This window comes from Ambystoma mexicanum, chromosome 13, assembly GCF_040938575.1.
Source record: "Ambystoma mexicanum isolate Mex_15411 chromosome 13, UKY_AmexF1_1, whole genome shotgun sequence".
Taxonomy (NCBI): domain Eukaryota; kingdom Metazoa; phylum Chordata; class Amphibia; order Caudata; family Ambystomatidae; genus Ambystoma; species Ambystoma mexicanum.
The window spans coordinates 343,485,307-343,502,746 of NC_090938.1; the positions used below are offsets into that span (position 1 = coordinate 343,485,307).

At 44.4% G+C, this 17,440-nt stretch overlaps 1 protein-coding gene across 1 annotated transcript in view; it reads left to right on the forward strand.

Annotated features, from left to right (window-relative positions):
* Positions 1-17,440, forward strand: part of PRMT5 (protein arginine methyltransferase 5) — a 630,581-nt gene that overhangs the window by 452,677 nt on the left and 160,464 nt on the right. Inside the window, exons 7-9 of the mRNA XM_069633848.1 lie at positions 9,808-9,971; positions 10,219-10,380; positions 10,787-10,864. Coding sequence (XP_069489949.1) covers positions 9,808-9,971; positions 10,219-10,380; positions 10,787-10,864 — 404 coding nt within the window. The remainder of the gene's footprint in view (positions 1-9,807; positions 9,972-10,218; positions 10,381-10,786; positions 10,865-17,440) is intronic.

The following is a 17,440-nucleotide window of genomic DNA, read 5'->3' on the forward strand; positions in this document are numbered from 1 at the left end:
TATGGAAAGAAGGCCTTCAATGGGCCCAGCGAGCGAAACTCGACCTGACTCGTACCCTCAAGTCCACTTATAAAAAGAAAATGGAAAACATAATGAAGGAAATTGATAGAGAAAAAAATTGGACTAACTTAGCTACTAAATTGAGTGCTAGAGATCAGATAATATACTACTCCTGGCCCACTAAACTGACACAGTATCTTGGAGAATTCCGAACTCATTCATACGGGATGAAGATATGAATTAAATTTGATTTAGTGGATACTTTGGATGTTGTTGGTCCAAAACATAATATAAAAAGGGAAGAGAACCTACAGATTTTGTAAAACCACAGAAGTTTAATCTTCCAAACATTTGCTTTGCTCTTGTAGGACTACACATAAAGGGAGATACAGCACACTGTGAGCCACGGAGGTGGCAATGGCCTAACTTGCATAGCCAGCCACACTCTGGAGTCTTTACCTTAATAGAAATAAGATCTTGCTCATTTATCATCTTACGAAACAGTTGATGACCATCAAAGCTATGTTGAAAGAACTGGCAGGCTAACTTCCTTGGGACTAGCTACATAACAGGCAATCTCACGCTAATTTGAGGAACTCCATGTACTAAGTGCTTAGCTAGCAAAAGGAAATGTGTGCCTTCATGAAAAATTGTTGTTTTACGCCTGATAAAAGTGAATGCACAGACTGTTAATTCTTGGTTTTTCGTTTTTCCTTTATCTATTAATGTAACTTTGTTTAACTTATAAAAAGCCAATATTTTGACTGTACTAAAATAAAAGTAACAGGGCAGTAGCCCAGCAAAGGCTAGCAAACTGTACCAAGGTGGAAAACATAGTCCAGTCAGCAAGGAAGACTGGGAAAAAGAACAGAAGCACCCAGTATCGGATTACAGGATCTTAGAAGAATTACAAGAGACAGGAACAGAGGAGCCTAGGTTCTGCCAAATCGTCAGCAGCTCAGACACCCGCACTCCTAACTACCTTATGTGCTCTCTAAAAATTTTAATTGCACAACTAATTATCCTAAATACTCTCATCCAGTTTAAGGTTCATGAAGATTTATTATCTCATCAGCCAACACATGTTTCGACCATTTGACGGTCTTCCTAAGGGCTGGATATCACATTGATTACAACCACTTCAACCAATAATATATTGAAATTGCACATAGGCAACATCCATGTGTTGTCAAAAAAAAGGAAACATTATTTACATAAAGACAAAGTTGATTTGTGAACAGAATCCAAATGGGTTAATTATTACCAAACGCATTATGAGATCATAACACCCAAATGGTTGAAACATACACCACCCGGTACCATCCTTTAAAGAGTTTGTACCAAAATCAAATCATCTTTATTTATAAAGCTGAATGTATGTATGTATGTGTGTGTTTGTCCGGCTGTACAATCCACACGTCGGACCCACGTCTACCAAATTTTGCATGGATTCCTGTTTTGTCTGGGGGCAAGATCGTAGTCGGATGCAAAAAATGCACTCCATAGACACCCTAATTTACTGATGATCACCCGATTCACTGCAGTACGTACTAGGAGGCAAAATTTGGAAGTGTCCGAACCAAAATGTTCGATGAGTTGGTTATTCCTTTGAAATGTATTACTACTGTTTACAGTTCAAAAGTGTTTATTAAAGCATTTTTAAAGGGAATACAAATATATATATACCTTTTTTGTTTTGTCACGCCACTCCAAATATGGGACATGGCAAGGTTACCATTTGCAAGAAGAGAGCACAATCAATCTTTCTTGGACATTTTCTCAAGTGTGCTGCGGTCAATGAGTGACAAACATGGAAAAGCTCCATCTGATGCAAAGTGAAAATCAATATAGAGAGCTTCTAAAACACTGCAACAAACACCACCACGACTAGCCGACAAGAGCAACATCCTCCAGGGCACATGTGACACCGCTCGATCAGGACACGGCCAACGCTGTGCACCCCAGCTAGTAGTTTATACCAAACCCGTTCCAATTTCTATTGTCCACACCATAGCCTTTTTTTTGTGCTATATTGGTTAGTTGTAACCAATAACATAACACACAAATACATACAAAATATACACATCATAAAATCATTTCTTTACAAATTTTATTTAAAAATAAAATCGTTATAATACATTGAAATTCCTTTTACAATAATTAAATATTCGGATCTCTTGCCACATGTAATAGACATTAATATTCATCACTGTATTATCACCATAAAATGGCTCAAATTGTTCGGAAATGACAAAACAAACCTCATAGTCCAGTCTCCCATAACGTTTTTCATAAAAATGTAACGGGTGTTAGCAGCCAGTTAATAGATGTCTTAGTTTCCACCTCTATGCTACATAATCGGCAGTCGCTGATCATTGGGGATATGCTGCCAAGCACCAAGCTTTTTTTCCACACCATATCAACCATCAGTTTATATTACCTAATTCAGTTATGTCATATTCATTGAAAATGTACACATTTAAAAAATAAAGTGAAATCAATTCACTGAAAAATATAACCTTCAATGATAACGAAAGGGAGAACGAGAAAAGGGAAAGAAATATATTCAAACAATATTGTAGCGTATTAAATAGGAGGTTCCCATAAACCATAACTCTTCCTGGGTACGATGTTGCCACCCATGCCCACCACCGTCAAATTAAGGCAATAAATTCAAGGGACAGTGAATATATTTATTTATTTGCATTTGTATAGCGCACTTACAGCCCAGGGGCATTGAGGCGCTGTTACATGAAGTTGTAAGAAATTTTGATTAGGTGTATAAAAGTGACCAAGGAGGTCTCTTGGGTACAGGTGCAAAAAGGTAGGTAGCGTCATACATGACAAGTGAGCAAACAGTCAATATTGCCGCAGCTATATTAGAGCATATGGCAATTAGACAAACAATTAGACAAAACGCCTAGTTGAAATTGCTTTGCAGAATGCTTGGTGGGACTCTATCATTCTTAGGTGAGTAGGAAGAGCATTCCAGTGTGAGGTGGCCATCGTGGGGAAGCTCGAGCCCCGGGCGCAGACTTTCCATGGTTTGGGAATGACAATCATGTTAGAGTAACCCTTTCTGAGAGGTCTTGTGGATGTGCGTTTAACAATTCTTTGGGCAATGTAAGGTGGTGCTAGTTCACGGAGGCTTTTATGTGTAAGGGAGAGGGTTTTGAAAACTATTCGCTCTTTGACCGGGAGCCAGTGCGCCTGTCTCGTCACTTCAAAAATGTGGTCTTTCTTTGATGTTCCCGTGGCAGCCCTAAGGGCGTTGTTTTGCACCAATTGGAGCTTAGCCAGGTTTTTGCAGGAGGTCCCTAGCAATGGTAAGGCAATTCTGGTGGGATAAGAAGGATCGGGCCGCGTTAAGAACTTTGGAGTAATCGGCCAAAGAGGAGGTAATGGCGTTGACCTTCCTGTCCATGGTCAGATCAGTCTAGGTAAACTCAAAGCGACTTGACATTATTGGATACCTTGATGGGAATGTTGTCGATGGTGAAGGACAAGTACTGCTGATCCAGGTTGCCCAATGTAGTGGGTGAGCCAATATAGTGAGCTGTGAGTTTGAAACTGGATGACCTAAGGAAATTAGTTATCCTGGTATGCGAGATAGAAGCACCACCTCATTAGGTTCTTATTATATGTATACTCAAGGTTATCATTTTGATCTAATGGCATGTCAATTGGTCCACTGGACAGGGTGAGAGAACCATAGATGGCTTGAGTGAATAGGTTTCTCACGTTTTGGACAGGATTAAAGTTTTCAGGTGAATATGATCCCTTTTGAGGGAATAGTCACATTGGTGATGGATAGTAGGTGTTGTCATATGTTTTCTGGGCTAATTGGCAAATGAAAGGGTAGCACTCAGTCAAGTTTTAACTTTAGTGGATTAGATCAAGGTGAACACACTTAAGTTGATTGGTATTAAGGACATGATCTGACACAATCTCGATGAGATTTGATCACCTGTTTTGAAAAGGACAACAAGAACCCTACACAATAGAACATGAATTGGCCATTAGGGATTACAACCTGTCACATCTAAGGGGAATGTTTGTTTATTTGTTTTATATAGCGCTCCAGACCCAGGGGCAAATGGGCGCTTAATGGCCAGGTGACATAAGTACAATAGATATATATATATATATATATATATATATGAGTATACAGTTATAAAATTGTAGAGGTAATATGCAATATACAATATATACAGGCAGGGTAGTTAGATTGCGCGGTTAAACATTTCTAAAGTATGTACAGTATATACAGTATGTAGTGTGCTTAGTCTAACTTAGGGTTCGTTTCTCCAGAAGCCAGCTAATGACTAATTTCCTAAACAGATGGAAGGAATTGGTCGATTTGATGTTCACTGGCAAGGTGTTCCAGAGTTGAGGGGCAAGGACAGTGAAGCTCGAACCACCAGCTCTTTTGGAGGTGAATCTGGGCACAGTGAGGCAGAGGGTATTGGAGGATCTAGTGATTCTCGTGCATGGTTTCAAAGTGAGTTTGTTGGTGAGATAAGGGGGGGGCTAAGTGGTTTAGGGCTTTGTAGGTAAGGCAAAGGGTTTTTAAGTCAATTTTGTGTTGAATGGATAGCCATTTGCAGGATATTCTTATGTGGGAGATGTGCTCTCTTCTGGGAATTTTTAGTGCTGCTCGCAGCGCATTATTTTGTAGGATCTGAAGTTTATTAATTATAGCTTGGTTGGCACCTAGGTAGAGGCTGTTGCAATAGTCAAGCTTCGATTGTATGAGGGCCCTGGCCAAAGCGAGGCAGCTGTTCGTAGATGGGAAAGGTCTGCAGGCCCTAATTAGTTTCCCAGTGTAGGCGGTGGCAGAGGCGGTCATGTTGACTTGTTTGGAGAGGTTGGTGTTAGTGTCAAGGTAGAAGCCTAAGGTTTTCACGTTTTTAACTACTGGGATGGTGTTGCCATCTATGATGAAATTTGGAGTACTCGGGGCTGAGTTTCTGTAGGTTGTGGGGGGATCCGACTAGGAGGAGCTCAGTCTTCTCATCATTCAGGCAGAGGCCATGTGTGGCCATCCATGCCTGAATGACGGAGAAGATTTCGTTAATCCTAGTGGCATCTGTATTGTAGTTGCCAGTAATGAGTATCTGGGTGTCATCTGCGTAGTTAGGGTAGGTGACACCCAGATGCTCCAACTTATCAAAGAGGGGTTTTGTAAAGATATTGTAGAGGGTGGGGGAGACGCAGGACCCTTGTGGGACACCACAGATGCAGCCACAGGTGAGAAAACCCTCATAGTTCTGTTGGCTAAGAAGGATTGTATCCACAGGACAGGAGAGGGGGAGAAGTGGGCAGCAGATGAGAGGTGCTTGCAGAGTATTTTGTGGTCAACCAGGTCGAAGGCTGCTGAGAGGCCTAGGGAGGAGTAGGATAGCTGCTTTGTTTTTGTCCTTGATGTCATCAATCTGACTTTTGAGGTCAACAATTACGGTTTCTGTTCCATGTTGAGGACGAAAGCCAGATTGACGTAGGCCTAGCAGTTGGTTAGACTCTAAGTAGTCTTGAATTTGCACGTAGGCAACTCTGTCGAAGATTTTTAGCAGGAAGGGGACAGTGGTGATAGGCCTGTAATTGGTGGAAATGGCAGGGTCAAGTGATTGTTTTTTTTTTTAGAAGAGGGAGAACCCATGACTGTTTCAGGTTGTTGGGTACAGAGTTAGTCGAGAAGGATAGGTTTATTAGTTTGGAGATGAAGGGGGCTAGGTCTCTTGCAGCATCTTTGATGATCTGGGCGGGGCAGCTATCACCTTTGCAATTACAGGGTTTGAGGGATGCTATAATTTTTTTGGGCTTCGGGTATAGTGACCATTTTGAATGTGAAGCCGGAGGTGGTGTTGGTCGGGGTGGATGTGCTGGGTGTGAAGGCGTTGCTGTTGGAAATTTGTAGTTGTTTTACTTCAATTTTAGTTTGAAGGCCAGTGATTTTGTTGGCCAGGGCACTTTGGATGCTAGTGCACCATGGCTTGTCTTTCACGCAAGTGTAGGTCGGAGGCTTAGGATTTTCTAATTCCTTCAAAATGGTGAAGCGTTCTTTAGCAGAGGATTGTGCATTGTTTATTCTAACATTATAGGCTTCCTTTTTAGTGCAGATTATCTTTCTTGTAGTGGGTGGAGATGGTCATGAGATTGGATTTGTTTTCTGCTGAGGGATTAGTTTTCCATAGGGTTCCATCTTCGCTTTCTTTTTTCTAAGAGTTTTGAGTTCCGGTGTGTACCAAGGGTTCAGGTGAGCTCTGGGTTTACCTTTGCGGAGCTTTAGTGGGGCAACGGCATCAATGGCGTTAGTTAGGGCATCATTATAGGTGTTGACTAGGAGGTTAAGGTCAGCAGTGGCTGGGAGTGTGTTTAGGAAGGGGAGAATCAGTGGTGTGAGGGTCTCCGCAGTGATGTTGCGCTTGTTTCTAGTCGGGCAGGCCGGTGCGTGAGGGCTCTGATTGGGGTTAGGGTTGTTATGTTTAATGTCGAATAGTATGAGCGAATGGTCAGTCCATACAAGAGGTTGTGGGGCTTTGCAGGTGATATTGCAGTTATGGGCCGCGACCCAGTCGATGGTTCTACCTTTCTGGTGGGTAGGTAGTGTAATGACTTGAGTAAAGTCATGCTCAGATAGGGCGTTCGCCAAGGAGGCGCCTGGAGTGTCGTTGGGGTCGTTGTACCCTAGATTAAAGTCTCCTAGAATGATATTTTGGGAGTGGGGCTTAGTGTTCTCTGCTATGAGGGTGGTAATGTCTTCCTCGAAGGAGCCTGTGGGGTCTGGGGGTCTGTATTATTTGCAGAGTAATTGTGCTCTTAGGGGTAGTTTGTAGTTTGATGCTCGCAGGATTTTAGTGGGGGGGGAGTGATGGGTCTGATGTCAAGTGAGGATTTGAATGAATGCTACACCTCCTCCGCGAGCATTGGGTCTGTCCGCTCTGAGGATGGAGTAGTTGTCGGGAATAGCAAGAGTAAGGTATGGTCCCGCTGTTTCATGTAGCCATGTTTCTGTAGTAGCAAGGAAGTCAAGGTCTGCTGAGAGGATGTCGGCGATTTCAGTGGGGTGAGCTACTAGTGATCTGACATGGAGTAGTGCTCCTTTTAGAGATGCCGAATTGGTGGCATTAGCGCTATTCTTGATAGTGGCCTTGGTCGTGGGTTTGGCAGATAACTTACTAGATGTATGGAGTCTAGCAGCAAGTCTAATGTTACGGTCAGGGAGGGTATGGTTGGTTGTGGGGCGGTATCCTAATGGTTTGGTACGAGTGTGGTCATCTTTAGTGATGTTGGTAATGTTAGGTGGGGTATTAGCTGGTGAGGCGCTAACTTTAGCAGTGTGGTGATAGTGAGTGATGTGTGGGAATGGTGGAAGGGTGGGCAGGAAGGGTGTAAGGCAGGGGATGGGATGGTGCCTAAGGCAACCAAGTTTAGCTAGTCCGTTGTTGTATGGTATCTAGCTGTTGTTGCTACATAGAATGCTATTGTTCTTAATGCAAAAAGGGAACATGGTGAGAATGAGCCAAGGGAGCATAGTTAGAAATGCGGCGTTGGCTAGGCTGCTTAGTTATTATGCATAGAATGGGCAATTTCAGTTAGGCTACAGCAAGGCAGGCATAGGCTAGATTCTAAATTGTTAGCAGGGTGCAGAGAATGGCAATTTCAATTAGGCTACAGCCAGACAGTTTCACGACAGTTTCACTTGTGCAACATCAAGGCAGGCAAAGACTAAGTACGAGATTGCGGATATGGGACAAGAGTGAGCTGGATACATCTGCTAGTGCAGAGCACGAGCCTAGCTCAGTGGGTAGTAGTAGCGGTAACACAAGGTTAGTAGTTTGCAAGGTTGAGCAATTGCGAGTCATGAAGTGTTATGTAGTAGATGCTGAGCGCAACGGTGGCAAAGTTAGGTGGTGCACGTGCAGCGGTTCCATGATAATTGGGGAGCAGTTCAAGGCACTGTATACAGGTGAGTTGCAGGGTTGTGGGGGAGGGCGGCACGCTTACCCTTTTAATTTGAAGGACGGCTTGGCAGCGGTAGGGGGCATGGCCCTCGGTTCGCCGGCATAAACAGGCGCGAGACCGGCACTGCGCCTTCGATCGTGTGCCTTAGAATGTATTGGCTTAATTGGACGGTGGTGGGCTTGGTGGCACCATCGTACTCGGGAAGAGTTATGGTTTATGGGAACCTCCATATTTACTATGATGCAATATTGTTTGAATATTTTTCTTTCCCTTTTCTCTTTCTCCCTTTTCGTTATCAGTGATATATTTTTTGGTGAAATGATTTCACTTCTTTAAAAAATGTGTACACTTTCAATGAATTTAATTATTGAATTTGGTAACATAGACTGATGTTTGTTATGGTGTGGACAATTGAAATTGGAACGTGTTTGGTTTATAACCTGTTATTGGATTTTGGCACGTACTCTGTAAAATGATCGTACCAGATGGTGTATGTTTCAACCATTGAGTGTTATGATCTCATTATGCGTTTGTTAATAATGAACTCATTTGGATTCTGTTCACAAATCAACTTTGTTTTCGTTTATGTAAAGGTTTCCTTTCGTTGACATGTGGATGTTGCCTATGTGTAATTTCAATATACTTTTGGTTGAAATGATCAATGTGATATCCAGCCCTGAAGAAGACAGTCAAATGGTCGAAACACGTGATGGCTGATGATGGATAATCATGAACCTTAAATTGGATGATTGTATTGGTTAGGATAATTAGCTGCGCAATTACAATTTTTAGAAAGCACAACAGAGTTAAGAGCACGGGTGTCTGAGCTGAATAAGGAAAGATATATTGCTTGCTGACTTTGGGCTGCGGTCATTGGCTAATTGGAGAGACTGCTGGAACCCTCCGAACGCAAAGTGTGGACACTAAGAATATTAATGTAGATTTAAAATCCAGGTAGTTGGCTTAACCAGATATTAGCCCCTGTAGTTAGCATCTTCAGAAGCAGTCTTGCACAAAATCGGGGCTAGAACCGAGGATTACACAGGGTCTTCCACTAATGTTCACCCATGGGCTGACCTAAGCCAGCCCTCCAGTAACACCACAGAGCATCACACTTACATTATGATGGATGATGTTAGACCAGTGTACACCATTTGAAACACACAGTGGGGTTGGGCTCTAGATGAGCCTACCTCAGCAAAACACTGTTCTGGCGATTCCTCATGGTCAATATACACAAAGGGATGGCCCAAAACAAAATGGCCAGCAGGACTTAAATACATTAGTACCACATTGGTACATAGGGTTAGTAATGCAGTTAAAGAAAGTGATTACATCCCTAGTGAAGCCAAAACTAAATTGCAGCTGCCACCAGAGTGACAAAATCAAATGGGATGCTTAATATGCAACCTTTCCCTAATAGCCAGATGTAAAAACTTAGATTTGCAAGCTAGTAGCCAGGCATAAGTCACTTGCCCCTTCAATTCTCCAAATACACACAGCAGACCATTTCTTACTTGCTAAGAGTCAATTACCACTAACCAATGGCTAGTTATGAGTGACCATGTTGAGGCTTGCTAGTAACTGTATAATCTAAGGCTAGCACAGCTTAAAAAGGGTTGCATTGGCAGGGGGGCTTCTACGCCCCCACAAAAGAAAATTTGAAAAAGCTCAAGAAGCCAGCAGAAAGTTTAGGGCACCCAGAAGGGTTAGGTAGTCAGAAGCCCAACATTGAAATGTAGCTGAAAGTGTCCTTGATCCTTCTTGGTAGTTTCTGGTTGGTAATCCATTAACCTTGATGCTTGTTCTCTGCTTTGCCTTTACCTCCTTTTCGTTCTGCAGCCATCGAGGTGGGTGCTGATCTCCCCTCAAATCATATCATTGACCGCTGGCTCGGGGAGCCGATCAAAGCTGCCATTTTGCCCACCAGCATCTTTCTGACCAACAAGAAGGGCTTCCCTGTGCTGGCAAAGAGCCACCAGCGCCTCATCTTCCGGCTGCTCAAGGTAAACTGGAGTACAACATTATATTGGGTGTGTTGAGTGTTGGTATTTGGTTGAGGCCTTTGGCTTTATTCACTTGACTGCGTTGGTGATTGGTTACTTGTAGGTTAGTGGTGACAATAGCTGAAAGGTGCGGCATCTACTTTATGGGCCTTGTGGGTCTAGTTAGTAATACCTGTGTCAGTTTGATGTTGAAGTGGGAGGAGGGATGTAGACTGCTTGCTAAATGTCTTTTGTTCCTCCATCACAGCTAGAGGTACAGTTTATCATCACTGGCACCAACCATCACTCTGAAAAGGATTTCTGCTGTTATCTTCAGTACTTGGAATACCTCAGCCAGAACCGGCCACCACCCAATGCCTACGAAATGTTTGCCAAGGGGTATGAAGATTACCTGCAGTCTCCCCTTCAGGTAAGATGATAGTCTGCGTGGGACACGGCAGAGTTGGAAGGATGGTAGTTCTTACACTGCTTATGACTGGGTACTTCTGCTGTTACATGCAGTATCGAGAGTATCTGAACAAGATTAGTAAATTGCAAAGGGGTGGAGGCCAGGAAATGGATCCTGCTGCTTGTACTGGAAGATCAGTGAGTGGCTAGTTGTAGGGGAAATGTAGTGCATGATCCTGCAGCTCTGTAAGAGTTGGTGCTGCTCTAGAGACTGTTGAAAGACCTGTCTGCAGGGTAAGGGAGTAGTATTTGAGCTGTCCTTTCCAGGAGAAAGCCCTGCAGGATTCCTTCCTTCTGCAAGACACCCTGACTGTCCTCTACCACGATCTTCTTTAGACCATTCTTTTACTCTTCTTTACCCATTGCAGCCCCTGATGGATAACCTGGAGTCCCAAACCTATGAGGTGTTCGAGAAGGATCCTGTGAAATACTCTCAGTACCAGCAGGTGAGTGGCTCGGACAAATTGACCACTGAACTTCATTCTTGTGAGAAACGCAAAAGATGGACCTTTCTCATCCGGTGACTTAATAGTATCCGGGGATTTTCTGACTTATGAATCGAAGAACTTTCTCTTCCTTTTCTCTCCAGTTTTCCTTTCCATCTTTCTCTTTACCAAGCCAATATAGAGCTTTAGCTCGCTGGTATATTTTATTAATTTTTGTACATTTATAAAGCGCACAAAGCAGCCCAAGGGCATTGTGGCGCTATTACACGCATGCTTACTTGGGTACATGAAACAGGAGGAGGGAACACGGGAGGAAAAACAGAGCAGAGTTAATGACGGTGGTGAAACGCAGAGGGGGCGGGGGACTAGTGGGTAGAGAAGTTAACAGGGATCGGAGAGTGGGGCTGGGAAATGAAATGGGGAGTGAAGGGTTCCATGAAGAGCATGATTTTGAGGGTTTTTCGGAAAGACGTGTGAGGTCTCTGCCCTGAGGGTGTTTCGTAGAGCATTCCTTTGTTTTGCAGCAATGTGAGGGAAGCTGGCACCGCCTGCTTTTACCCTTTTTATTGTAGGGATGTACAACTCGTTAGAGTGATGAGCTCTCTTGGGTCTAGAGGAGGTGGCCCTGACAATTGTTTCCAAAAGGTAAGTGTGAGCTGTGAGCGCTAGGCACTTGTGGGTTATGGCCAGCGTCTTGAATATGATGCGATCTTTGACGGGGAGCCAGTGGCAAGCACGCCTGGCATGGGAGATGTGTTCTCTTAGTACATCTTTTGTTAATGAAATAAGATGCAACAATGCATGCCTGCCCGTGCCAGTAGCATTTAGTGTGTTTAAGCATGCAGGCTATGAAAGAGGGACAACAAATAGCTTTCAAAGGGCATTTAACTGAAGAGTGCAAACTGTATTTGTTTAATTTATAGCTTGAGTCAATTAGCTGAGGAGCACATTTGCTAAAACCTTTGACGAATGAAGCTTTTTTATATGGACGCACAACATTGACCACAGATGATCACCTCGCCCACATACCCCTCTGTTTCCCTGCCCACAGTAACTCCATAGACCGTCTTTGCTCTTACTTAAAATTGTCTTTTTTTCCAAACAATTGTCATGATTAGAATTGTAAAATGCATTTTAGTACACCTACCAACAGAGCTCTCATGTTTCCCACGACCATGCCTGAGAAGGCCATCCAGTTATGTATTTCCTATTTGGCTTCTGGGGCGTTAAGGTTTTTGCTTCCCATTTGACATTTAGAAAAACCTCAAGTCGCAGAATTCCATGAAAAGGCAGAACTGGTTGTCCTTGTCACGCATGGCCTCTGGAAACTTGAGTGCTATGTATTAACTGGGCACACGCTTTTAACCTACACCATTATTTCATTTATTGAACAGATTGATGTTTTAATTTAACAGAAATTGCCCTATGCAAAGACCTAACTTTGTAGATTCGCTGGGTAACAGTTTGACAGCCAACTACCTATGTTTTTATTCATTAATGTTTTAGTATGCACAACTTTACACATTCCTTAAAAATCCATACAATTTACAATCATTTATAAAATGATACATATCATTCATAAAATTATCCATAAAATCATTTAATTGTATTTCATTTCATCAAAGCTTACTAAAAATATGAAATTGATCTAGCACATTTGATATACATAGTTAAAAAACCTGTGTCAATCCCGTTAAGACAAACAACCTAAAAGTACTTTCTGAACACATCAAACAAGCAATCTCCTCTCCTTGAATACAGAGATTGGTCCAGTTTAGCCGTCTCATTTTGCAATTTCTCAGACTACTAACCAAACCCTATATAGGTCCAGTTGAAAAGCTTTGCCCTGGGTATTACGACAACATCGCCAAAAGATTTGATTTAATTGTATCCAAATGGTGTACGGGTTCACCCAGATATCGCATGTAAATAGAAACCAGTATAGCACATTCTGCTAAACAATTATTTTGTCAAATTCGACAATACCTCTCTGCCTTAGGAACCAAAGTCTAACTGCCTATCACAGAGAGAACAGGGAGATGGTTTAAACACAACAGAAATATAAAAAGTCAAAGATTCTTAGAAGGGCAAATCAAGTACAGTTGGGGCTTCTTAAAGGAGTAGAATGTCTCAAATACAAAACCATAACTCCTTAATGTTGACAAGTGGCAGAAATGTTCCAATCCCACAATTATTTTCATACTCTGATCTTATATCTAGATCATAATACCCTTCCTCCCAATTCGGACCAACCCAACAGTTGCAAGTATGAGTCCTGTATTGCTATGTTTTTGTATTTCCTTAGTAACTGCAAAGGTGAAGACCTACATTATGGAGAAAATGCGTTTGCAGACAATTCTTTCTTTATAAATACTACATCCCGTTTTTTCAAGGCCATAGATTGTAAAGAAACTAAGCCCAGCTCTAATCTAGTAATGGCCATCGGAACACAAGATGGTAACTTTCTCCAGAACTTTCCCTCAATGCTTTGTAGCCAATAAAGTTACATAATTGTAAGGCTATCCAAACCATACAAAAAATGGCTGAGACAAAGCATTGTAGGTAGTCATGGACGCACTAGCATCACTGGGAATTTTTATTTTGATTCCCTTTTTGTCCTTCCTTCCTGTTCCAGTACCACAGTAATCTAGTCCTCCGTCTATGCTGGAGCGTCTGGGATTCATGTCCTGTTCTACATGCGAATGTCGTTTCACGAGGGCGAATCCCCATTCTCTCTCCTTGGAGTGTCTAGGCCCAGAACACTGCTGGGATTCGTGTTTCTATTGCGACTCCCTCTCCGCCTGGGCACTCCAACGTCGTCTTCTTCGGTGGGACGAAGTGTTCCAGTGCGTTCCTCCACCCCATTTACAGCTTTTCATCGACGAAAAGAAGAAATGCCCGGTATAAGTTCCTTACTGTTTTGGGCACCCCGTCAGGGGACTCCTTTCCGGGGTCTTCCAGGACCGGGAGGGGCTCCAGTAGCTCTGTCACAAGGGGTTACCCTGAGGTGCCGAAAGGGCCTAATGGACGTACCAGAGTTTTCGCAGAATTCCCTTGGCGGACCTGCCAAAACTGGACATTGTTCCGAGGTTCACCGTTTGGGTGCTAGTTAAGCCCCTTCTGGGTCTGTGGTTACTGGGGTATGCCCTGAGGTCTCCATTTCTGGAGCTTTCCACACCGTGTCATGGCTCGAGGCCCCTCTTGAGGGAGCTATCCGTTCCGGGTTACAAGCCAAGGTTCCTCTTCTTGAGGCGAAGGTCAGTACTGACAGAATCGAGAGATCCTCATTGAAGGTCTTGTCAGTGAGGATTGTTCCTCAACCGTCCCACGCTCAGGGTCGTACCGGTTCTGTCGAGGCAAAGAGGGCGGTCACGGACCATAAGCCTCCCAGTACCAGCTCGGCCGAGGATCCTGGTGTCAAGGCTAAGGTTTTACTCGACTCCCCTGAGGAGGCAATTGCCTCATCCTCATATGTGACGCAGTTCTCGGGTGGCAACAAGATGGCGGCCCGACCTCCATGGTCCATGGCAGTCATTTTGAATACAATCCTCACACCAACATTCACAATGTCTTTTGCTGGGAATGTGGTTCTTGGGGCTGAGCTGCCTATTCCTACTGCTTCCGCTGCTCTCATATATGTGGATCCGTCCAGTGGTGGGCCCTCCTGGCAACCAGCCTCCTTGCGCTCATGGGGTTATGCCCCTCATGAGCAGCCTCTGCCTGTTCCAGCACCAAAATCTTCGGCTGAAGTTTCAGATGCTCATGCATTCTGACCCCATGAAGGCGTATTTGAAACATCTTTTCAGGGAAATGTACCCTGAGCCTCCTGCTCCGGCTGTTCCTATGCAGGTCCCGGTGGTGCCACTTCCTCCACCACTTCCTAGTGGGGCCCCCCCTCCACCAATCCCTCCCTTTATCGGTCCTTGCAAAAGCTCCAGCTAAGGCCCCTTATACCCAGGGGTCAGGGTCCCAAACTCAGTCCTTCTCTGCATTCATGGGTTTTCAGGATCGCTGTACTGAACCTCTAGTTGGCGGGCCCTGTAGAAAGCAAAAACAGCAAGGTGGTCGGTTTTTCTCTCGCCCATCAGCCTCCTCTCCAGGGACAGGTAATCTTCCTGCCCACATGTCATCCAAATGATATATCTGGTCGGTTGCATGAGGCTCCGATGGGAGGACGAATCTCGTCTCATCTGGAGGCTTAGCAGACCATCACCGAAGACCGTTGGGTTTTGTCCAGCGCTCAGGCGGGCTTTCTCTTGCCCCTCCCCATACCCCATCCTTCGTTACCAGCAGATCGTGTCGCTCTCCCTCAGAGCAGAGGTACAGAAACTTTTAGAACTCAGAGCGGTGGAGCTTGTCCCCCTCGAGGAACAAGGGGAGGACTTCTACTCCTGTCTGTTCAGTGCCCAAACCCAACCAGGCTGGTCTGCGCACTATCCTCTTTCCCAGTTCAACCTCTTCCCCAAGAGAAATTCAAGATGATCACGCCTTGCCAAATAAAGTTCTCTCTCTTCGATAAGGTGACTGGCTCAGTGTAGTGGACCTTCAGAACGCATACATGCACATGCTAATATGGAGGCTGCATCGGAAATACCTGTGGTTCTCATTGGAAGGGGAACATTTCCAGTTCCGTGTGCTCCCCTTTGGTCTCAGCTCAGCGCCGCGTGTCTTTACAAAGATATCAGTCATCGCAGCTTTCCTCAGGATGCAGGGAGTTCATGTATACCCATATTTGGACGATTGGTGCTGCGCAGTCCCAGCCCACAGACTGCGTTGATCAATCTCCAGTCTCTCCTCCAGCTCCTGTTTCGCCTTGGGCTGTCGGTCAACTGGTGGAACTCTTCCATGACGGTCTCTCAAGACCTGATTTTCCTGGGTTTCTGTTGGAATACGGTCAGTAGCAAGGTGTTCCTAAGGGCCTATAGGATTGCAGACTTATGAGCCACGTGTCGGCTCTTCCTCCAGTGTTCGCACATGAAGGCTTAGTGGTTCCAGAAACTTCTAGGACTCATGGCTCCCTGCATGCTAGCTCTTCCTCTTGCACATCTGAAGATGAGGCGTACTCGGCTGGCTCTTCGGAGAGCTTGGTCTTGGGCTTCGGTCACAGATTCCAAGATAATCCCAGTTCCATCTTGCTTGACGCCAGATCTACATTGGTGGTCCTCGTACGACAAACTTTCAGTGGGAGCCTTCTTCCTGGAGCCCTGCCCACAAGTGACGGTTACAACGGACTCCTCCCTTCTGGGGTGGGGCGCAACGCTGGGCCACCTTCAAGTATTCAACCTTTGGACATTTCAGGACAAGCAGTTTCATATCAATTATCTGGAACTCCTTGTGGTTTTTCTGGCACTCAAAGCCTTTCAAACGTCCATCATGAACAATGTAATCCGTATTCGTACGGACAAGTCTGTGGTTATGCTTTACATCAACAAGCAGGGTGGCACCAAGTCACCTCTCCTTGTAGATCTAGCTATGCAGATTTCTGAATGTGCCATCCAGTACATCATTTGGCTCCTGGCTGTACACATTCCAGGTCACATCAATGTAACTGCAAACTCACTCAGTCGCCAGTCAGCAGCCAATTACGAGTGGGAATTAAACACAAATGTTCTCTACCATTTATTGACAATGGGGCACTCCAGAAGTGGACCTCTTTACGAACTTTACAAACAGGAAACTTCCTCTGATTGCATCCAGACAGGGTCTCGGAATGTCGTCTCTGAGAGACGCTCTCGAGATTCCATGGCACAACATGAAGGCGTGTACCTTTCCTCCACTGCCTCTAATTCATTCGTCACTTTGGAAAATAGGAATGCATCGAATTGCACTCTCCTGCTCATAGCTCCTTGGTGGCCAACCAGACTTTGGTTTTCGGAACTTCTGCATCTATCGATTCTTCCTCCGATCAGATTGCTGGTGATTCCAAATCTGTTTCACCAGTGCTATTACCAGATGTGGCACCCCTCCCCACAATTGGTCAGCTTGGCGGCATGGTGCCTGAATTCAAATCATTAGCCCATTATAATCTGTCCTCAGACAATATGCACATCATCCAAGCAGCCAGGAAACCTTCTACGAGGGCTCAATATAGGAGCAAATGGCTCAGTTTTTGTCACTTGTGCTTAGCTAAACCGCTTGACCACAGACCTGCTACGGTTGACACTGTTCTATCTTTTGTGTCTCACCTTGCAGCTTCAGGCATTCAAGTCTCGTCTTGCAGGACTTGTCTGCCATTGCGGCCTATCTGTCCACTGACAGCTGTTCCTTTTCTTTGACTAATCAGTCATTAAAAGGCATTTTGTGGGTCTTCATTTGTTCCCGCCTATACGCACTCCTCATCCCAAATGGGATTTGAATGTGGTCCTTACAGCATTATGCCATAAACCATTTGAACTCATGGCCACCACCAATCTCTAAGACCTTTCTTGGAAGGTCGCTTTTTTGATCGCGGTGACATTGACAAGGCGATTAAGCAAGCTTCAAGCTCTTTCTGTGGAACATCCGTTCCTCACCTTCCACAAGGATAAGGTTGTGCTCCGCGCTAATCCTTCCTTCTTGCCTAAGATGGTTACTGAT